The 23,346-nt window shown below is 42.9% G+C and overlaps 2 protein-coding genes across 2 annotated transcripts; one reads left to right on the top strand and one right to left on the bottom strand.

Annotated features, from left to right (window-relative positions):
* Window positions 1-1,964: 1,964 nt before the first annotated feature.
* Window positions 1,965-3,707, bottom strand: ROMO1 (reactive oxygen species modulator 1). Its single transcript, XM_081097053.1, has 3 exons — window positions 3,569-3,707; window positions 3,257-3,387; window positions 1,965-2,161 (listed from the first exon to the last, which is right to left on the bottom strand). The coding sequence occupies exons 2-3, from the start codon at window positions 3,385-3,387 to the stop codon at window positions 2,053-2,055; spliced, it is 240 nt and encodes a 79-aa protein (XP_080953179.1). The 5' UTR covers window positions 3,569-3,707; the 3' UTR covers window positions 1,965-2,052.
* On the top strand, window positions 3,664-22,644 carry NFS1 (NFS1 cysteine desulfurase). Its single transcript, XM_081097052.1, has 13 exons — window positions 3,664-3,827; window positions 4,411-4,520; window positions 5,227-5,343; window positions 7,687-7,770; window positions 10,589-10,741; window positions 12,072-12,165; window positions 12,697-12,831; window positions 19,069-19,226; window positions 19,652-19,757; window positions 19,835-19,916; window positions 20,845-20,928; window positions 21,510-21,599; window positions 21,949-22,644. Exons 1-13 carry the CDS (start codon window positions 3,731-3,733, stop codon window positions 22,010-22,012), a joined length of 1,374 nt encoding a protein of 457 aa, XP_080953178.1. The 5' UTR covers window positions 3,664-3,730; the 3' UTR covers window positions 22,013-22,644.
* The last annotated feature ends 702 nt before the right edge of the window (window positions 22,645-23,346 follow it).

Raw genomic sequence — 23,346 nt, 5'->3', positions numbered from 1 at the left:
GTTTCTCTCTCATCGATGTTTCTAGCTCTCTATCTCTCTCCCTTCCTCTCTGTAAAAAATCAATAAAATATATAAATAAAACAAAAAGAAAACAAAACTGATTTACAAAAAAGGAAACAAAACATTCATCCAGGCTTTAAACTTGGGCGTTAAGTTTCCTGTGTTGTCTGGACATCCTTGTGGGGGGAAAAAATGCTTTACTATTTAAAGTAAATACTGAACAAAAATGGAGTAAGTTCAAACTGACTTCCCAAGTTGATTTAATGCATTTACCTTATTATGGAATTTGAGCTTTAACTTGGGTAGTGAGCCATCACCATTTATACTCTGAACTCTGCTTCAAGTTGTGTATAGGTTGAACCTTTGGATAGGTAATGTTGATTCTAATGGAATGATTATCATCTAATACTGATTTTCTTTCCTCATTTCTGTTTCTGCTGCATTGATTTGTTAGCACTGAGGCACAGGCTTTACACTATATTTACTTAGATATCAAGTTACCTAATCAATTTTGAGTATGGAGCCATCACAATTTTCTACCAACCCTTTTGGATGAGTAGTCCAAAATTGCTTCAGTTATTCAACCTGAAGTTTCAATATTAAGATTGATTTTTTTTTTTAAAACAGTGTTTCTTTGGGCTAACATGTTTGTTTTTTTTCTTTCCAAAGTAGCTATAATTTTTAAATTATTGAATCAAGTCCTGGTTCTGTCAGGTTTCCTCATTCCAGCAAAGATGGCCATGGTTTAATAAAGGGAGCAAAATTTAGCTCTACACAGAATGAAATTTGGGTTGTAAATGATGTTCAAAGCAAATATATAAGAGTTTGGCAAATTGCCATTTTGAGTGAAATCCTTTAGGTAGTCATCTACTCTGGAAAATCTGTAACTGCTATTTGTACTGTGGTAGTAACCCTGATTTTGGCTGAATCTGAGAGTCCTATGTCCACAAAATATTAGATAAGTCTAGTTTCTTGAAAACATTCCCATTTGCTACGAACCTACTTTCAAGGCAATTACAGCTGAACCGGTTCTCCAACTTAATTTGTTCTGGAAGACTTAGAAAACCAAAGCATTTTTCCCCCATTAGAAATAATGTAAACAATTCATTCCAGACTCAAATGATTCCGTTTTAAACTTTAGAAAATCTTTATTGATTTTTAGAGGGGGGCGGGAGAGAAACATCCATGTGAGAGAAGGGAAACATCAATTGACTGCCTTCATTGGACTGGTGATCAAACTCACAACATGGGTGTATGCCTTGACAAATAGAACCTGCACACTCCATCTGAGCTACACTGGCCAGGGCATAACTTTTCTTATATACAGTACAGGTCTATAAGTACTGTTTAGACACTTTAAAGACAAAGACATAAAATGTAAGTTTACAAAAAGGAAATGTACAGTAAAAAAATGAAAATAAGCAACAAAAGTGAAACCACAGGAAAATATTCACAGCACAATTCCCTGAGATGTAAACAGACTCATACTCCTGTATTCTCGCCTTTGTCACCTCAGATGCATGACTGAATCATAACTGATTCTTTTTCTCATCAAGCCAGCAGGTATATCTGGACAACTTTTGAATGAACATAGTATTGAAAATAAAACATTCCTGCCTGGCTGGTGTTGCTAAACATACTAAAAAAAAAAACACCCTTTTGCATTGTGACCTTGAAATGAAATCTACCTGTAACTTGTTTTTCACCTTTAAAACACTAATGATAGGGGACACATGCAATGCTTTCAACAATAAAGACATATTAAAAAATTAAAACGGTGATAAATCAAAAGGTTGAGTAATAAGGGCTTACTAGAATCTATGAAAGGTTCCAGCCATGGAAAAATTTTCTAGCTTGTAGTTAACATACAGGTCTAGTGAAAACGACAAACCTACTTGGCCTACCTCAGAAAATCTCTAAGCAAGCTGTATAATAGTCTGGAGTGAGAAGAAGAAAACAATGCCTCCAACACAGACTACTCAAAGTGTTTTTATTATAATACATGGGCTGGGACTGATGGGATAGGGTAGATGTGGGCAACCATTGCCCTGATTAGCATCGGATGCCCATCCCGATAGCCATGAATGTGCCAAAGGTGCCGCCACTCTGCATCATGGTTTTCCCGATGCCGCCCATCAGCTCCCGACCCCGCATTCCAATCCTGAGAGGAGGAAACCAAGATGGGGCCAGTTGGGAACAAAAATACTGTATATGGAGAAATATTAACTGCCCTTTTCCAACATGTGCTTCTAAGTATGAATCACGCACTCCAGAAGTCTAATAGGACATTAGCCCCTCCCACCCAGGATCAGTAATGACAAGTTGAAAAGGATCTATCAGATACTGCCTTTAGTTTCTGAGAGGCTGCAAATGCAGTGTCAAGTACATGGAAACCATTTTTTTCTGCTGGTTTTACCTCTAGAATCTGTATATATAACCCAGTAACAACAGCTGTCTTAGACGGTTTCCTAGTGTTAAAAGTGATTGTGGAGCCCTAACCGGTTTGGCTCAGTGGATAGAGCCTCGGCCTGCGGACTCAAGGGTCTCGGTCAAGGGCATGTACCTTGGTTGCGGGCAGCACATCCCCAGTATGGGGTGTGCAGGAGGCAGCTGATCGATGTTTCTAACTCTCTATTCCTCTTCCCTCCCCTCTGTAAAAATCGAATAAAAAAATATTTTTTTAAAAAAAGTGACTGGAGTCATTTTATCGACTATGTCAAGTATAAAAGAATTGTGATAACAAGCATCTAGCACAGTGATTGACACAGAAAGTGCACAGTAAGTAGTAACTTTCAGTCTGAAAAAATGAGAATAGTCATATATGTGAAAATGACATTTAAGGTGTAGAATTTATCTGCTTCATTTCTACATCCTGTTGCTGCTCAACAAGTTTCACGATGTGCAATTGGAAATAACAGCAACGACGGTCGTAACTATTTACCGAGCACTTAATATGTGCTATATTCTGTGCTAAGTGTTCTCTGACTTGATCCTTACAACTCTATGAGGTAGGTGTTACTGACCTCATTCTACACTTGAGGAAACCCAGGCTCAACTTGCCTAAGGTTACAGACTAGTAAGCGCTGGAGAGGAGGGATTCCAACCTGTCCTTCCACACGGAAGGTGGTTAGGAAACTGGTCTCGCTCAGAGGTCAGCGAGATTGCCACGCGTTAGTCTCCATTCGGGCGGCAGGCCAAGTGGAGTGGGCGGGAAGGTCCGGTAGTCCCAACCCAGGTCACCACCCGCGCCCCTCACCTGAGGCAGGAAAACGTGCCGAAGAGCGCCCCGGCCGCCATGCCTACGGCGCAACCCATCACAAAGCCCATCTTCACACGGTCGAAGCAGCTTGGCTGGGACTGTCCATAGGGACCCACGGCCACCGGCATCTGTGGGGTTCGAGGATCAAGGAAATGCAGGCCTGGCCGCCAGCCCGAGAGTCGGGCGGGGTCAGAGGAAAAGGGGTTGGGGAGCGGACGTAAGGGCTCGAGGAAGCTCGGGAAGGAAAATCCGCGTGTAACCCGATTCCATCACCCTCTTAGTGTTCCGACCCTAGAGCCCCCACCTCACCTCGCTCGCGGCCTCGGTCGCTCAGTCTACGTCTCACACGGAACGCGAGGCGGAGCGCGCTGGTGGCCCGAGGAATCGCTTCCGGGGCCCTGAACAGTACTTCCGGGAGTTCGTAGCTAAGTACTGCAGCCGCTCGGGGCGAGGGGCTGTGCCTCCGGGACCATGTTGCTGCGGACAGCTTGGAGGCGGGTGGCTGCGGCCCTGCCAGCAGCTCAGGGGCCGAGTCTCGAGGCGCCCACTCGGGGTCTGCGCCTGCGCGGTACGCTCCGGGTCCCGCTTGCTGCTTCCCTCCCAGGAGGCGCGCCTTCTTTCTCCTCCGCGCGGCGACGCACCTGTGAATATTCCGTAGCCTCCCTCTTCCGCCCCTACCCAGCCCCTCTGACCCTTCCCCTGGGCTTCATCCCTCCGGTTTTCTCAAGCTGGCTTTCTTAGTGCCTTCGCCGCCACCCACTCAGATCTTATCCCACTGGCCTTCCGAGCCTGAGGCTCGGCCTTCATTCTTCTAACCAACTTTTAGAGATGCTAGTGGTCCAGCAAGTGACCTTCAAAGGAGAGCTTATGTCTCCACATCCCTTCTAAATGGCTTTGCCATTTCAGAGCCTTCCCAACGCCCAACGGTGCAACTTTAATAATGTCCCAACATCCCCCTCCAAGAGCCCTGCCTTTGTCCCTTATCTCCTTTTACAGTTTGCTCAAATCCTGATGTTTTCTTTCCTTTTTCATTAAGATTCAACCCCAGTATTCCTTAAACTTAACTCACCTCCATCCCGGCTTTACCTTCTGATGTCTTGGATACCCTGTGTCCATAGTCACTTGGCCACTCTGTTCCATATTTTTGGCAGTTGCAGACCATGCTCCCCAGCCTGCTGTTCCCTCAGATACAGCCACTGCTCCAGAGATGGAGTCAGTGCTGCGACCTCTGTATATGGACGTGCAAGCTACAACTCCTCTGGTAAGGATGGAGGGGCAGCTTTCCCCATGCTGTTTATAGGAATTATATTGTAGAAGTGACAGTGTACAGCAGGGGTTGAATTCTTGTAGAGCTAAGAGCCATTGATGATTGTGTTCAGGAAAAAGCAATGAGCTAGGAGTTAGGAGGCTTAAGTTGCAGTCCGCTAGAAATGACTCAACTACTTACAAGCTGTTGATCTAGGTCAAATCACTTCAGTGCAGGCACTATAGTAGTAGTTAAAATCATGGGCTCTGGAATTAGCAGCACTGCTATTTAGTAACTATGAATGTGGGCAAGTAGTAAATGGATGAAAAGACATAAAACAGCCCTTAACAGCGTGGCACATGATGAGCACTTGAATATTAATACAAGATTTCACCAATATGTGGACTCTGTCATGTCCTGGCCCCTTGCAGATCACATTTCCTGGTAGGAATGTAAATACCTGTGGAAATGGCTGTCAGGACATGACAGTGTTTATAGATTACCCAGGGAGATGGTAGAATAGCCTGATTTAAGATGGATTGGGAGTGGGAGTGTATTAAGTTGATATTTGGTTAGTACCTGAGGGGCTGGAAGAATGTTGGAGGCCTGATCTGGGCATTGTCTGAAGGGTTGGGAGTTTGTCGAGGCAGGTCTGAGGAGATGGAGTGGGGCCTAAGCTAACTATGGGCTCAAGAAGACTGATCTGTTCTTTTGTGCTCAGGACCCTCGGGTGCTTGATGCCATGCTCCCTTACCTAGTCAACTACTATGGGAACCCACACTCCCGGACACATGCTTATGGCTGGGAGAGTGAGGCAGCCGTGGAACGTGCTCGCCAGGTTAGTACAGAGGAATCTAGGAGGTACTGATGTCATGGATTTAGTGGCCTGTGGGAGGCATTTCCTTCTTGGTAGGTATGGGTGGCGGTAGAAATGGTTTGGGACTCTTTAAGAGATTCAGAGAGCAGGCCTTGGAGTCCCTCTAAAGCAGCGGTTCTCAACCTGTGGGTCGCGACCCCTTTGGGGGGTCGAACAACCCTTTCACAGGGGTCGCCTAAGACCATCGGAAAACACATATATAATTACATATTGTTTTTGTGATTAATCACTATGCTTTAATTATGTTCAATTTGTAACAATGAAATTGGGGGTCACCACAACATGAGGAACTGTATTAAAGGGTCGCGGCATTAGGAAGGTTGAGAACCACTGCTCTAAAGGCATTTGATTAGTTCCCACATTCCCACATTCCCTAACTAAATGACCTTTGGCAAGTTATTTAATTTCTCTAAGCCTTAGTTTCCTCACATTGCAAATGAGATTGTAATAGTTCCTACTCCCTAGGGCAGTGATGGTGAACCTTTTGAGTTTGGTGTGTCAGCATTTTGAAAAACCCTAACTTAACTCTGGTGCGTGTCACATAGAAATTTTTTGATATTTGCAACCATAGTAAATAAAGACTTATATTTTTGATATTTATTTTATATATTTAAATGCCATTTAACAAAGAAAAATCAACCAAAGAAATGAGTTCACGTATCAGCTCTGACACGCGTGTCATAGGTTCGCCATCACTGCCCTAGGGTTATTGGGTGAATTAAATGAGACAGTGCTAGTAATGAGTTTATTAATCCAATGCCTATATATATGATGAGCTCAATAGTGCTTTTTCTTTTAATACAAAATTTTTTAAAAATATATATTTTATTGACTTTCTACAGAGAGGAAGGAAGAGGAATAGAGCCAGAAACATCGATGAGAGAGAAACATCGATCAGCTGCCCCCAGGGCACCCCCCACTGGGGATGTGCCCCCAACCAAGGCACATGCTCTTGACCGGAATCGAACCCGGGTCCCTTCAGTCCGCAGGCCAACGCTTCATCCACTAAGCCAAACCAGCCAGGGCTAATACAAATTTTAAAAATTGATATTAGAGCAAGGGAACGAGAAAGACAATCGGTTGCCTCCCACATGTGCCCCGAATGGAGATCAAACCCACCACCTTTTCGTGTACAGGGTAATGCTTCTACCAACACTGGCCAAGGCTGAAATAGTGCTTTTTTTTAAATGTTTTTATTGATTTTAGAGAGAGGAAGGGAGAAGGAAAGAGGAGGATAGAAACATCAGTGACAGAGAAACATGGATTGTTTGCTTCTTTCATGCCCTCTACTGGTGATCGAGCCCACAACCACGGCATGTGCCCTGAATCAAACTGTAACTTCCTGGTTCATAGGTTGACCACTGACCCACACCAGCCAGGCACTAGTACTTTCTTTTTCTTTTTTTGTTAATCCTCACTCGAGTATATTTTTCCATTGATTTTTAGGGAGAGTGGAAGAGAGAGGGAAAGACAGAGAGAAACATCAATGTGAGAGAAACACATCGATTGGTTGTCTTCCTGCATGTGCCCTGACCAGGGCCCCAGGTCTAGGAGGAGCCTGTGATCAAGGTACATGCCCTTGACTAGAATCAAATCCAGGGCCCTTTGGTCTGTAGGCCAACGCTCTATCCACTAAGCCAAACCGGTCAGGGCACACTAGTACTTTCTTAAAATCAGCACTATTGTCCTGGCAGGTGTGGCTCAGTTTGTTGAGCATCATTCCATGCACCAAAAAGTCACCAGTTCAATTTCTGGTCAGGGTACATACTCAGGTTTTGGGTTTGAATCCCAGTGTCTCTCTCTCTCTTTCTAAAATCAATAAAATCAGCCCTGGCTGGTTTGGCTCAATGGATGGAGTGTCGGCCTGCAGACTGAAGGGTCCCAGGTTTGATTCCAGTCAAGGGCACATGCCCGGATTGTGGGCTCGATCCCCAGTGGGGGGCATGCAGGAGTCAGCCAATCAGTGATTATCTGTCATCATTGATGTTTCTATCTCTCCCTCGCCCTTCCTCTCTGAAATCAATAAAAATATATTTTTTAAAATAAAAAAATAAAATCATATTTTTAAAAACACACCAGTATTATCATTATTATTATTCTTTTGTTTTGGGCTGGGAAAGAGCCTGGGATCTGGGATGTAAGTGAGTTTATCCTTATCTGACCCTAGGAGGTGCAGAGCTTCTTGGGCAGTTGATAGAATACAATGGAGCGCGTCTCGATCTAGAGCTCTGTCCTAGCTGTGTCCTGTAGTCAGGTACTTTCCTGGGGAACTGATGTTACTTATCTCTGTTTCTTGGCTTGCAGCAAGTAGCATCTCTCATTGGGGCCGATCCTCGTGAGATCATTTTCACTAGTGGCGCTACTGAATCCAATAACATAGCAATTAAGGTAAGGGGGCATATTGGGGCTTTCTTGACTTGGGATATGGTATCTTTATGTCATCTGGGTTCATACATGTATTTCCCAGCCACCCACTCCCACCCTATTGTGAAGAGAAGACACATATACTCTTTCTAATTTGTTGCTTCCTTCATTGCTTTGCCATCTAAAATCTTTGCTCCTATTGAACTGAGTTCCATAAGGTAGTTGGATAGGAAAGGCAGTGGCTCTTGGGCCATTAACCACTTGATTTTTTTGGACAGCAGCTACTTCACAGAGTGGATAATGGTGACTTAACGTTTTTCCCCATCCTTTGGATCTCGTCACAGTGAAGTCCAGAATGCACTTATAATTGGGCATGTTTCTCAGTTTCACCCTTGTATGTATGATTTCACAGCTGCCTTCCTCTCAGCCTTCCCTTTTCTTTCTGATCAGATCTGTTTGCAACAAGTACCTCCCATTTCTTTAAATGTCCCCATTTTTTTTAAAGTTCTGATTACTCTGGTACCCTCTGCAAGCATTCACTTGGTCACCCATTCTAGGATCAGCACAACTCTACCCTTGGGACATACAGATATTTGGTACTTATAAAAGTAAAATTCCACTCTCAATAGTTATGTTGGTGTTTCATAGAACATACTCACCTTTGATTGAGCCTGGTTACCAGGATCACTTGTGTAAATACCCTGGTTCTTATAAATTGTGGGCTGCTATAAGTTCAACTCTGGCTTTACAACCTCTCACCATTGTCTCTCACCTGTGCGTCCAATATTTTATTTCATTTTTGTGTATTTTATTTTATGACCTGTCCTGAGTGTAAGAGGCCAGGGACAGGCTCCAGAATCATCCTGCCTGATTCTGTTAGCAGGAAATCGTCCTTTCTTTGGACTATAGAGACCACAGAGCCAGATCCCCTATGGGGATGGTTTCAAAAATGTGAAAATGTTTGCTTTGGAAGGTCCCACAGATCCCAAACCTAGAGGTTAAAGATTGCTAAGAATAGTTGTGACATTGTCCCCCTTAGTGGCCTAGATGGGTAGAGTAAATATCTACCTGCTATTAGAGCCTTCTACACTGTGGGTAAATGAGATAGGAGACGGGGCAACTTTTAAATGTTTTCCTTTTATGTTTCTTGTCTTTGAGAACATGCAGTTTTTATGTTTTAAATTTGGCCTAATTAGTTTATATTCTTTTATAGTAATGCTCTATGATAAGCTCTGGAGGAATGGGGTTGTACATTTTATTTCTTTAATTTTTAGAAAGTAATTCATATATTTGTAGTATGATTTTTAACTCTTTAGAAAAGTTTAAAATAAAATATGTCTTCCTCCCCTATTCTAGCCCCAAGTCCTGTTTCGAAAAGTTAATTATGTTATAAACTAATTCTGTTTATTGTTTCAAAAAAAACCCACACATATATGAATATGCTTTTAATATTTTCACAAACTGTAGCATGTCATATTTATTCTTCTGTAGCCATTAATAACATATCCTATGTTCTTCCATTTTAAACTCCATTATTTTTACTATAAGTACATTCTTGTTTATGGAGTTGTGTTATCACAACTTAGTATTCATTTTACTAGTCATTCGCCTGGATGTGTTTAACCTTCCCATTTTTCTTGAGGATTGTAAATATAACTAAAGCATATTTTGTCTCTATAGCTTCTCTGTTTTTTGAAATATTTCCCTAAGGTAAACTCCCAAAAGAGGAATCATAGTTAAAGAATGTGAATACAGCTTTTAAGACATCTTTCTACACAATTCTCTGAAGACTTAGAGCATAAATACTGCCATTAGCAAGGAATAAGTGTATGGGTTTCACTTCTACACTGCCAGCTTTGGCAATCAGTATCCCTATATTTGCATGTTTTGCTATTTAAATAGAAATAAATGACAGAGGCTTTTGCTTGTGGTGGTGTAAGGGTAGGCATGTTCCCTGTTTTCCATCTGTGAATATATTTGGTCTTTGTTCCCTGTTCCTGGTACAGAGCTTCAAAAAGCCTTGGAGTTTCCTGAATGACAGGATTGTCATTCCTTATTCAAAACAAGCTTCTTTGTACCATTTCTGAGTTTATGGTAATGAGGTAATTCGTGTGGGCCCTTAGTTTCAAGGGACAGGCTGGCTACTCCAGAAAGATCAAGCATGTGATTAAAAGGTTGGAACGTCCCACTCTCCTGTCCTCTGGGGAGGAGAGTGGGGCTGGAGATTGGATTGGGCCCAATGGCCAAAGATTTAATCAATCATGCCTATGTAATGAAACCCCCCATAAAAACTCTGGGCAGAGAGGCTTGCAGGAGCTTCCAGATTAGTGGACTTATGGGTGTGTGGAGAAGGTGGTGGCATGGCTAGATTCCAGGAGGAAAGAGCATGGAAGCTCTGTGCCCCGCCTCACTCTAGACCTCACCCTATGCATCTCTTCCATTTGGCTGTTCTGAGATGTATTCTTTATAATAAAACCCTGGTCATAAGTACACTGCTTTTAATGAGTTCCGTGAGTTATTCTAGGGAATTATTGAACTTTAGAGGGCTGTGGAAGCCCTGAATTTGTAGCCAGCGGGGCAGAAGTATGGCGGATGGTTGTGACATCCAGGACTCGCAGTTGGGTTGTAAGTGGGAGCAATCTTCTGGGACTGAGCCCCTTACCCTGCAGTAACTCGGGGTAGTTAGTATCAGAGTTAAATTGATTTGTAGGACAACCAGTGGGTGTTAGAGATTTGATCGTGGAGCACACCGCCTTGCCCACTTTCCCTTTACAGATGGGATGGAGGTCATTGCCATCTTTCTAAGAATATTCTCCTTTCTTCCACCACCACCAATTTGTAGGGGGTGGCCAGGTTTTACAGGTCACGGAAAAAGCACTTGATCACCTCCCAGACAGAACACAAGTGTGTCTTGGACTCTTGCCGCTCACTGGAAGCTGAGGGCTTTCAGGTCACCTACCTCCCAGTGAAGAAGAGTGGGATCATTGACCTGAAGGTAGGAGTGGCTCTTGGCAGGAGTGGAAAAATTGGAGCAGCATGGCTTCTGCCTGTGTATCTGTATCTATCTCCAGCCTTAGCTCAAGCTTGAAGGATTAGATCTAATGACGAGGGTGGGGCTTAGAGAAATAGGCCTGGCAGAGAAACCAAGATTATGTTCCCTTTGAGTGTGTACCATCTTCCTTTTCTCTGGAGGATGTATTTCTCAGCTTTGTTGCTGCTTCCTGGTTTGTGTGGGAATCACTGGATGTGTGAGCAGGATGCCAGGGGCTGATACCGTGGCAAAGCTCTGGCCTCCTCCCCTACTCTAAAGAGGAGGTATAGATTTTTAGAAAAATATTTCCCTTTTTGTATTATGTCCTTATGTGTCCATTTTGGGTAGTGAGTCCCAGCATCTTGTCCACCAGAGTTTGGATACTAGCATCCCTAGACAAATCCTAAGATGTAGTATGTAGACAGAACCCTGTCATGTACATTTGGAATTAAGGAGGGAACATAACATTACATGAAGGTAGGAGAAAGTGAGGCGGCGAAATCTCTGATTGGTTTACAGAATAGTTAACAAGATTATGTGCTCCTTTGAAGGTGGTCACACCTCTGAGAGGTATGGAAAAGAGGATTATTCTGGTATTTCAAAGGTGTATTAACCTAGATGCCCAAGAACAATGGACAGGGCTTGCTTAAGGCAAGATAAACCTTTCATTAAAGAAGTTAGAGGTCTAGGGCATGTGTACCCACCAAACCTGCCCAGTTAAGATTTTTTTTTAACTTTTTTTTTTTTTTTTAATTCAGTTAGGAATTTTTTTAAAAATCTTCACTTGAGGATATTTTTCCCATTGCTTTTCAGAGAGAGACACATCAACTGGTTGCCTCCCACATTTGCCCCCGACCAGGGCCAGGGAGTGAACCTGCAACCCAGGTATGTGCCCTTGATCCAGAGCCGAACCTGAGACCCTTAAGTGCGCAAGCTGATGCTCTAACCATTGATCTCACCGGTCAGGGCCAGTTAGGAATTTTTTATCAGATCACCCTGTGAGATTATTCTTGGTCACTGATTTATTACAGCACCCCTTTTTGTTCACAAGTTTTATAAAGAACAAGCACTACCGAAGTGTTTTGGTTTTTATGTCAAAGTGTTTTTCAGTGTGGCTGTACCATTTTACATTTCCATGAGTAATATGAATGATACAGTTTCTTTGCATCCTCCCCAGCAATTTTGTATTATCACTATTCTGATAGGTGTGTAGCAAAAGACTAAGCTTGCCCACATTCTAAGTTAGGGAGTGCCTGGTGGTGCTGTATAGCCTCCTTACTCCTGATATTCTTAGGAACTAGAGGCTGCTATCCAGCCCGATACCAGCCTGGTCTCAGTCATGTCTGTGAACAATGAGATTGGAGTGAAGCAGCCCATTTCGGAAATAGGTGAGTGTCGTGGTGAACCCTTATGCTTGCCCACCAAGCATCTGAGTAGCGGGAGGGGGCTGGGAGGTGTAACACTTTATAGAATACAGTAAGAAAATCTGGGGAAAGAGATATACATGATATAGCCAGTATTTGAATCCAGGTCTAGTACCTTTTATGTTCTTTTCATTTTACTGCAGTTGGTGTAGTAAAAAAAAAATCCCCTAAAACCTTTAATCTTTTTTTTTCTTCCTCTGTTTTCAGCTTTGAACATCTCTTTATTATGCTAACTTAGAGCCAGACTCAACCTCCTAGTCACATTAGCAAATTCATCTGTTAATCTTTATCTCTTTTAAATAAAAAGGGATATGAAAGTTGATCTGATATGTTGAAAGACCAGTGTTGAAGAGAGAGAAAGAGAAATGATTTATTACATGGTTAGGGGCTAATGCCAGATGCAGTTTTGCCTTAGAACTCATGGAACATTGTGGGATCACTGCCAGGTGACTTCCCAACATTGTGCTATGTTCTTTCCCTCTGTTGTTTCCTCAGGGCGGATTTGCAGTTCCAGAAAGGTCTATTTCCATACCGATGCAGCCCAGGCTGTTGGAAAAATCCCACTTGATGTCAACGACATGAAAATTGATCTCATGAGCATCAGTGGTCACAAAATCTATGGTCCCAAAGGTACCAGGTCCTCCTAGAGTTCCTCTGCTCTGTACCTTCCAGTAAACCCTTTGATAGGTGTTTCTTGTGTTGTAGGCGACACAGCACCAGGTAACTATCTGGTGGGGTCAGACCAGACCTGGGTTCAGCAACCTCAATATTTGAGTTTGGCTAGGAAAGAATTTAGAGCCAAGACCCAAACTATAAGAGAACACATATTTAGTAAAGCACAGAGGTAGAAAAAGTAGTTCCTACGAGAAATGGGCTTAGGAAACAAGTTATAGAGGTAAAAGGAAAACCCTTGAAGCTAGGGAGTGAGGAAGATAATGGTAACATGCCTTGGGGGTGGGTAGAGAGGGGTAGGGAAAGAGAAAGGCATGGCCATGCTCTGGGGAGGGAGAGAGCACTGGGTGGAGATTTTATTTTATTTTATTTATTTATTTATTTATTTATTTATTTATTTTAAAATATATTTTATTGATTTTTTTTACAGAGAGGAAGGGAGAGTTAGAAACATCGATGAGAGAGAAACATCGATCAGCTGCCTCCTGCACACCCACCACTGGGGATGTGCCCGCAACTAAGGTACATGCCCCCGACCAGAATCGAACCCGGGACCCTTCAGTCTGCAGGCCAATGCTCTATCCACTGAGCCAAACCGGTCAGGCTATTTATTTATTAAAAACGCATTTTATTTTAGAGAGCGAACATCGATTTGTTGTTCCACTTATTTATGCATTCATTGGTTGATTTTTTTTAAACATATTTTTTATTGATTTTCTGCAGAGAAGAAGGGAGAGGGATAGAGAGCTAGAAACATCGATGAGAGAGATCGATCAGCTGCCTCCTGTATGCCCCCCACTGGGGATGTGCTCGTAACCAAGGCACATGCCCTTGACCGGAATCGAACCCGGAACCCTTCAGTCCACAGGCCAATGATCCATCCACTGAGCCAAACTGGTTTGGCCATTGGTTGATTTTTTAAAAAAAATATTTTTATTGATTTCAGAGAGGAAGTGAAAGAGAGAGATAAAAACATCAATGATGAGAGGGAATCATTGATCGGCTGCCTCCTGCACGCCCCCTTCTGGGGACTGAGCCCACAACCCCGAGCATGTGCCCTTGACCGGAATCAAACCCAGGACCCTGGAGTCCACAGGCCGATGCTCTATCCACTGAGCCAAATCAGCCAGGGCTATTATTTTTTTTAAATATATTTTTACTGATTTCAGAGAGGAAGGGAGAGGTAGAGAGAGACAGAAACATCAATGATGAGAGAGAATCATTGGAACCTGCAACCCGGGCATATGCCCCTGACCAGAATCTAACCCAGGACCCTTCAGTCCACAGGCCCACACTCTAGCTCTATCCACTTAGCCAAACCGGCTAGGGCTGGATAGAGATTTTAGGGGAGGTCCCACAGGAAGATCTTATTAGAATATTCAGCCCAGCTGGCATGCTCAGTGGTTGAGCATTGACCTATATGAACCAGGAGGTCATGGTTCGATTCCCAGTCAGGGCATATGCCTGTGTTGCAGGCTTGATCCCATTGTGGGGTGTGCAGGAGACAGCCAATCAATAATTCTCTCTCATCATTGATGTTTCTATCTCTTTCTCCCTCTCCCTTCCTCTCTAAATTAATAAAATCAACAAAAATATATTATAATAAAAAAATATTCAACAGCTTTCCAGATGTGTCCTTTCAGGGTCTAAGTCTCAACTGCAGGGGGTCTTTAGTCAATGCAGCTGGTCCTGAGGTCAGCCATGGGGTCGCTGGTCTGGTTTTGCTGCTTTTCTGGGCCTGGAGCTGAAATACAACTGAGGCCTAGATGTTATCTCTAGGGAGGAAAGGTCGGGGGGTCTAAACTGCATGACCAGCAATATGCTAGGGGAAGAATAGTCACCCTGTGGGGCGAGGTCCAACCCTATAACTGTCCTTTGCTGGGCACCCAGGACTTTCTGCCCTGGTGACCTTCTGTACCTGGCACATGGTCCTTGCTCTGCTCATGTCTATCTAACTGCCTATTACACTTGGAATCATTTGGGACTATTGTGATCTCAGAAGTTGTAAATTCAGAGTGCCTTGCAGAATTCAAGTGTCATTTATTTTATTTTATTTTTTTTAAATTATAAGAGAAAGTAATACAAAGGTAGTAGAAGTAAGCCAGCTGGGCTGCATAGGCTCAGGAAACAAGGTACAGCAGCAAAAGAAGGGCCTTGGGAGCTTAGGAGAGGGAAAGGCAAATTGGGGTGCCTGGGTAGAATAAGAGGGGGGCAGGGTATGCTCCTATTTGTAGATCCTCATAGTTACTGTGTAGCAAACCATTCTTCCCTGTTTTCTTTAGAAAATCCTTAGGAAGCATATAGACATTGATTTGGTTGAGGAACAGGGAATAAGTCCAGCTAGCTTGTCTGACTCTTATGTTATGCAGAGCAATGTTTTTGAATCCTTTATTCCCCTGTGTTTTTCAGCAGTTCTCAACCTGTGGGTCGAGAACAATGAAAATACATCCTGCATATCAGATATTTACATTACGATTCATAACAGTAGCAAAATCACAGTTATGAAGCAGCAACGAAAATAATTTTATGGTTGGGGGTCACTACAACATGAGGAACTGTATTAAAGGTTCGCGGCATTAGGAAGGTTGAGAACCACTCAGAGGATGAGTGTGTGGGCTTAAACGTACATCTCTTGGTGTTTGTTCTTAGTCATCTGTGTCCCTGTTAGTCTTTCAAGAATATTTGTCTCTTCTATATGGTCCTTTTGATCAGGAATGTTTTCTAGCTGAATTCTGCTTATTCATCTCAACTTTGTGAAGATATTGTTGTCCTCTATTTTATAGAGGTGGCCACAAAAAACAATTCCTCTTCTGTCTCTGGGGTGAGGGCCTGTGGTGGTTGGTAATGCCAGTACACTTTCTGTGTCTGCAGGTTTTATCATCTGAGTATACATCCTGTGGGAAAAGGTGTGATAGCTCCTGAAAGTATGTAATATGACTTCTTCTAAAGGTTTCCAGAGATTGCAAAGAGTGTTTTTGTGAGCTATTATTTTAAAAAGCCCAACTGCCATTCTATCTTTACCTAAAGTTGCCTTTATTAGCTTTAATTGAAGATACATATATTTTGATAAAACCAGTTAACTCATTGAGCAGAAGCTCTGCTCTGCACTTAAATCTGTAAAGGTATTGTTCACTATCCAAAGTCCTGCTTTCTAAACTCAGGATCTAAGTAAATTTAGACAACATGGTTTCCTTCACTATTCAGACATGGAACCTGAGCATTTTCTCCCCGAACTTAACAACTGCAGAGATTCAGATAGTATAGGATGCTTGAATTTGATGAAAAATGAAATATTTTTTGATTCATGTAGTTTGGTACATAAGTTATTTTAAAACTGGGGTTTCTTGCCCTAGCCGGTTTGGCTCAGTGGATAGAGCGTTGGCCTGCAGATTGAAGGGTCCTGGGATCAGTTCTGGTCAAGAGCAATGCAGGCTCAATCCCCAGCAGAGGGCATGCAGGAGGCAGCCAATCAATGATTCTCTCTCATCATTGATGTTTCTATCTCTCTCTCCCTCTTCCTTCCTCTCTGAAATCAATAAAAATATATTTAAAAAAAACACTGGGGTTTCTTCATGATAACTTTTTATCGTACCCACAATCTCTGCCTAAAAACTTGTTCTGTGTGAGTGGTGAACTTCATCAAGTACCCACTCTATTAAAAAAATTCTTGCCTGGCTGGTGTGGCTCAGTGGTTGAGTGTTGACCCATGAATCAAGAGGTTCCCAGTTCGATTTCCATTCAAGGCACATGCCCTGGTTTCAGGGTTGACCCCCCAGCAGGGGGCCTGCAGGAGGCAGCTGATCAATGATTCTCTCATCGATGTTTTTATCTATCCCTCTCCCTTCCTCTCTCTCTAAAATCAATAAAAACATATTTTAAAAAATTATTGACTACTTTAGTGACTATCTTTGCACCTCTGTGCTTATATTTTGGTATGAAATACTTGTAAGTGGGTTTGCTAAGTCATGAGTCAAACATATTTCTAAGTTTTATAGACCCTGGGAGATTATGCTATTTTTTTTTACTTCCATTTGATTTCCTCCTGTTTTTTCTTCTAAGGATTTTTTTAAAAAAATATATTTTATTGATTTTTTGCAGAGAGGAAGGGAGAGAGATAGAGAGTTAGAAACATCGATGAGAGAGAAACATCGATCAGCTGCCTCCTGCACATCCCCCACTGGGGAAATGCTCGCAACCCAGGTACATGCCCTTGACCGGAATCGAACCCAGGACCTTTCAGTCCTCAGGCCAACGCTCTATCCACTGAGCCAAACCGGTTTCGGCTCTTCTAAGGATTTTTTAAAGCTTCTTAAAAAAAGTTTTTATTGATTTCAGAGAGAGGAAGGGAGAGGGAGAGATAGAAGAAACATCAATGACAAAGTAACATTGATGGGCTGCCTTCTGCACGCTCTCTATTGGGGATCGGGCCACAACCCAGGCATGTGCCCTGACCACGAATCGAATCAGTGACCTCTTGGTACATATGGGCCAACACTTGACCACTGAGCCACTCTGGTCAGGCTCCTCAAAGGATTTTTTTGTTGTTAATCCTTTTTTGTTGTTGTTAATCCTCATCTGAGGATATTTTGGCATTGATTTTTTTTTTAGAGAGAGTGGGAGGGAGGGGGAGAGACCGAGAGAAATATTGATGTGAGACAGACACATCAATTGGTTGCCTCCCACAGAAGCCCTTACCCTGTTAATCCTATCACCGGAGGATATTTTATTTTCCATTGAGTTTTAGAGTGGAAGGCAGTGGAGAGACTGAGAGAAACATTAATTGGTTGCCTTCCCCATGCACTCTGATGGGGGGTGGGGATCAAGCCTGCAACCAACGTATGTTCCTTTGACTGGGAATCAAACCTAAGACCCTTCAGTTTGCGGGCTAACACTCTAACCACTGAGCAAAATTGGCCAGAGCTCCCCCTTTGTTTTTTAACTCACAAGATAGCATATTATACTCATTGTTCTGCATTTTGCTTTTTCCACCTAACAATACATCTTTTTTAAAAAAATATGTTTTTATAGATTTTTTTATCTGAGAGAGGAAGGGAGAAGGAGAAGAGAGAGAGAAATAGAAACAATAATGGGCCGAAACCGGTTTGGCTCAGTGGATAGAGCGTCGGCCTGCGGACTGAGGGGTCCCAGGTTCGATTCCGGTCAAGGGCATGTACCTGGGCTGCGGGCACATCTCCAGTGGGAGATGTGCAGGAGGCGGCTGATCGATGTTTCTCTCCCATCGATGTTTCTAACTCTCTATCTCACTCCCTTCCTCTCTGTAAAAAATCAATAAAATATATTTAAAAAAAAAAAAGAAAGAAACAATAATGGATCAGTTGCCTACTGCATGCCTCCTACTGGCATGTGCCTTAACCAGGAATCGACTGGCAACCTCTTCGTGCTTGGGTCAATGCTCAACAATTGAGTCACACAGGCTGGGCATATCTTTTTTTGGGGGACGGGGGGAAGGGAAGGCATATCTTTTTAAAAAAAATTAAAGTACACGCCCTAACCTGTTTGGCTCAGTGGATAGAGTGCAGACTGAAGGGTCCTGGGTTTGATTCTGGTCAAGGGCATGTACCTTGGTTGCAGACTCGATCCCCAGTAGGGGGCGTGCAGGAGGCAGCTGAGTGATGTTTCTCTCTAACCGATGTTTCTAAGTCTCTATCCCTCTCCCTTCTTCTCTGTAAAACTCAATAAAATACATTAAAAAAATTAAAGTATATACTGTTAAAATTTTAACAGTTTTCTAAGAGTGTATTTTGGAGATTTTACAGCAGCCGTACAAAAGCTTTCTCATTCTTTTATACACCTGCTTTGTATTTCATGTATCATAATTTATTTGCCCATACCCCTAATGAAAGACATCGAAGTTGTTTCCAATTTTTTTTTTTTTTTTTTGCCATTGTGAGTAATACCGCATTGGGTGATGCCATTTTACACATGCATACGGAGCTACTTTAAACTTAAAAATGAGTCTTGACTCCTTCTGGTAGAGTCCCTCCTGATGTTAAATAATTTTGATATGTATTATGCTTTTATTGCTGTTTCTTCTTTTTCTCCAAGCTTTTTTATTTTGAAAAATTTCAAGCTTATAGAAAAGTTGAAAGAATATTTTGACCCCTTTGGAAAGTTATATTTTATTTCACCTGTACTTTTCTTTTTCTCTTTTATGTAACAAACTTTGTTTCCCAGGGGTTGGTGCCATCTACATTCGCCGCCGGCCCCGTGTGCGTGTGGAGGCCCTGCAGAGTGGAGGGGGGCAGGAGCGGGGTATGCGGTCTGGGACAGTGCCCACACCCTTGGTGGTGGGCCTGGGGGCTGCGTGTGAAGTGGCACAGCAAGAGATGGAGGTAGGGAGAGAGCAGTTTCCTCTCACAACCTTTCCCCTGTGCTGGGTCTCCTGTTAGAAGCTTCTCAGCATGAATGAGTCAGATCTCTGCCAGAAGAGGAGGTTTAAGAAAACTGTCTTTGTCCCAGTGCTGCTGGCATCTTGTTTTAGAGGGAGGTGTTATGGGCTCCAAAATCCAGGTCCCTTCAGTAGTTATCAGCTCATTTATTTCTGGGTTATTGGAACCCATGTGTCCAATTATTTAGCACCTTTGCATACTAGGTGCTGTGCTCTGTGCTGGGGATACAGTGGTCTCCATGAGTAACATAGGACGATAGGTAGGTCTCATGCACAGTCACTTCTGGACACAGGAGGGGGGCTCCTTGTCCTGTGTGTTTCCTTGCTGTTGATGGTCCTATGCTTAGTTCTCTCTTGCTTGTTCCTTAGTATGACCACAAGCGAATTTCAAAGTTAGCAGAGCGACTGATACAGAAGATAATGAAGAGCCTTCCGGATGTGGTGATGAATGGGGACCCTCATCACCATTACCCAGGTATGGACATGCCTTTTCTATTCCCATTCTGGAAGAGCCTGAGACTAGACTCCTCTCATAGTGGTTCTCTTTTCCAGGTTGTATCAACCTCTCCTTTGCCTATGTGGAAGGGGAGAGTCTACTGATGGCACTCAAGGATGTTGCCTTATCTTCGGGGAGGTAAGTTGGACCAGATAGAAAGGACTGTGGCAGGACCGATTAGCCTGGCTTTTAAGTGTTATAACAGATTATTGAGCTTTCCAGCATAGAGATAACAGGTACAAGAGCTCTTGGTTAAGAATAAGGGTCATTTTGTAAGCATCTATTTATTTATATATTTTGTTAACCTTCATCCGAGCCTATTTTTCTATTGATTTTTAGGGAGAATGGGAGAGAGAGGGAGAGACAGAGAGAAACATCAGTGGAAGAGAAACACACCGATTGGTTGCCTCCTGCACATGCCCCAACCAGGGCCCAGGCAGGGAGGAGCCTGCAACCAAGGTACATGTACTTGACCAGAATCGAACCCAGGACCCTTTTGTCCACAGGCCAACGCTCTATCCACTGAGCCAACCCGGCCAGGGCATAAACATCTATTTTTTTAGCTAGCTGGGCACAGGCTGAGGTTGCCATTCTAGGAGGGCTTCTTGGGGTAGAATTTTGTACCTTTTGTAGTCCCAGGAGATGCAGGTATCTGTTCTAGTATTGTATTAGCAGTTCTGCTGTAGGCCTCCGGAATTGAAGTATACTTTAAAGGCCACCACGGGTTTAGCTGGTACAATACACCATGCTGGTACAATATGGTGTATTCGGTCACAGGGGAGTGAACACGTGTTCTGCTGCCTCTTGTTGTCAGACCAGCTCTTGTGGTGTCATTCTGTGGCAATATCCTTGTTTAAAGAGTTTAACCGCCATATGGGCCAGAGGAGCTAGATTTAAATCCCTTAAAGTGCCGGTAGCCTCGGCCCTTTAGCTCTGACAGATGAGAATGTCTCTTTTGTCTCCATGTTATGACTCTAGGGACCTGGAAGATGGGAGCAGGTCTGGGGGTTTGGGGCTAAAATCAGATGTTGATGAACTGAGCAATGCTCTGTGTCTTTTTCCTCAGTGCGTGCACTTCTGCATCCCTGGAGCCATCTTATGTCCTTCGAGCAATTGGCACTGATGAGGATTTAGCTCACTCTTCTATCAGGTCAGTCAGTTGAGCTGTAACATTTATGAAAGGCATCTTTTTGTGTGTATTTTATCTCCTGTTATTGTCTCCTCAATCTAGTTTTCCTATTCCTTCTTAATTCTTTTTTTTAATCTTTAAATTCTTTATTAGTTAAGGAATTAGAAATGTGTCCTCATCCCTCCCCGCCCCATTTACACCCCCCCCCCCCCCCCCCGTACTCATGCTCTCATCCCCCCGTTGTCCATATCCATTGGTTTGGCTTATATGCATGCATATAAGTCCTCCTTCTTAATTCTTCATGAAAGTTTCTAGACCAGTGATTCTCAGACTTCATTGAATATCACCTGGAAAGTTTGTGTAAGATGAAGATTTCTGAATCGTACACCCAGAGAATATGATTCACTAGGTCTGGAGGAGTAGGAAACTTCTCAGGTGATTCTGATGTGGCTGGTCCACAAACCATAGACACTCAGACCTAGAGGGGAAGGACATGTTCTCTCCATGTTGTGTGTGGAGTAAATCCTCCCTGAGTATTTGCTGAATGGATTTACCTCAGTGCAGAGCTCTCATGCAGAGCTCTTCTCCTGTGCCCTTTTCAGGTTTGGCATTGGCCGTTTCACCACAGAGGAGGAAGTGGACTACACAGTAGAGAAGTGCATTTACCATGTGAAGCGTCTTCGAGAAATGAGGTATGCACTGTTGTACCAGAGACCCTTTGGAAGAAATGGCAGTGCTCATGCTGTGTTCACATGGCCAGAAACCAGTTTGCAAATAATTGAATTTTATAATTTAGAGATTCCACAAAACAAGAAAGTGAATATCTTTGGCTACTTATTTTCAGAATATGAAAATTTTTTTTAAAAAACTAAAGTACATAAATTCAGGTGTTTTTCAGAGTATTAATAGTTGTCCTTGCAGCAATATCAATACAAAATTTGTGATTTGTAGTTTAAGTATAGGAAAACTCCCTTTAATAAAGGATTCTTGGCTGCTGCTTCTCTAAGCCCTCCCTCATCCAATATCTCTTCTCTTTGGCAGCCCTCTCTGGGAGATGGTGCAGGATGGCATTGACCTTAAGAGCATCAAGTGGACCCAACACTAGAAGAGTGAGCCTCTGACTTTGTGCTGTCCTGGTTGCTCCTGTGTCATCACTGCACGGCACCTCATTACACCAGTGGGTGTTTCATGTTCAAACCAGAATTGGTATAGCCCAGTTGACTTCAGCATCAGCTCACCTCCAAGGCAGAAACACAGGATCTTTCCCGGGTCTCAGCTTTTTTCGTGGGAAGCACTCCCCATTTATCTCCAGGAGTCCTTCTCTGTTCTTGTGATCGGTGGATGTCTCACCCTGAAGCAGAAGGAACATTTGTTATGATCTTGCTCTATATCCTTGGTGGAGAGAGCCAGAAGAACTAAAAGGAGGCTCTTTGTTCAGGGACCCTGATGCTATACATGGACATTTGAGTTGTTGCTTACTGCTACTAGCAAGACTGATTCCTTCAGGAACAAACATAATCAACTATGATTTAATCTTTTTTTGTGGCCTCAGAGGCCACCTCTTCATATTGACTGTAGATGGAACAGAAAGCTTGTCTTTCTGTTCTTATCTTCTTTTCTCTAGACCTACTGGAGCGAGAAATATCTATATGATACTACCCATTATTCTAATAATTTGTTTCTTTTTAAAAATTCGTTAATTTGCAGATTAGAGAAATAAAATCGCCTTCCTCTATTTACTCTGTGACTTTATGAGAGGCCCAGGGAGAATTCCAAGCTATGATTGGGAATTGTGGGGCAGACTACTACTCCACTTGATTTCCATAGATGACTCAGTCTGCTTGCATATCTCTTCTTTCAACAATTATTTAGGGCTTGTCAGGAGCATAATATTATTCTGGGTATTGGGGATACATTGGTTAACAGGACCAAAAAGGACCTTGCCCTCATTCTTGTTGAGAGTCAGAATATAATGAGTAAATAAATAAGCCTATGGAAGAAATAGAGTAGTAAAGGAGATAATGGGGAGAACCTACTATGTTGGGCATACTTTGAAATCTTTTTTGAGGAGGTGTTAAGCAGAAGTGTGATTTCCAGTCATGGAAAGAGCTAGGGATGAGTGAGGGATGAGAATGAGCAACAAAAGCAAAGGGCCTTAGGTATGAAAAGCATGATGTGTTTGAGAAACCAGTAGAAGGTCAATGCAGCTAGAGTAGAGATTTTTCCATTTGTGGATCTGAAGACATAGGTGGGTAGTTACCAGAACACAAACAAATGAGAGAAAAATAAATTAGACTACATCATACATATTTTTAAATTATTTATTTGCATGTATATATCAAGTTGCAAATGTATTTCTTATGTTGGTGATGATCAAAAAAGTTTGAAAGCTACTAGTCCAGCTATTCTCAACCTGTGGGTTGCGACCACTTTGGGGGT

This window comes from Myotis nattereri, assembly GCF_964212035.1.
Source record: "Myotis nattereri genome assembly, chromosome: 8".
NCBI lineage: Eukaryota > Metazoa > Chordata > Mammalia > Chiroptera > Vespertilionidae > Myotis > Myotis nattereri.
The sequence above is the reverse complement of the archived record's forward strand: the minus strand, read 5'-3'. Positions and strand labels throughout refer to the sequence as shown.

What these genes read in the sequence shown, in the direction of transcription:
- NFS1 (XM_081097052.1), top strand. Translation starts at nt 3,731, where the DNA reads ATGTTGCTGCGGACAGCTTGGAGGCGGGTGGCTGCGGCCCTGCCAGCA. An exon ending in GTGGGATCATTGACCTGAAG is followed by an intron (nt 10,742 to 12,071) that starts GTAGGAGTGGCT and finishes TGATATTCTTAG; the next exon opens with GAACTAGAGGCTGCTATCCA. An exon ending in TTAGCTCACTCTTCTATCAG is followed by an intron (nt 20,929 to 21,509) that starts GTCAGTCAGTTG and finishes TGCCCTTTTCAG; the next exon opens with GTTTGGCATTGGCCGTTTCA.
- ROMO1 (XM_081097053.1), bottom strand. Translation starts at nt 3,387, where the DNA reads ATGCCGGTGGCCGTGGGTCCCTATGGACAGTCCCAGCCAAGCTGCTTC. An exon ending in GGCACGTTTTCCTGCCTCAG is followed by an intron (nt 2,162 to 3,256) that starts GTGAGGGGCGCG and finishes TCCTCCTCTCAG; the next exon opens with GATTGGAATGCGGGGTCGGG.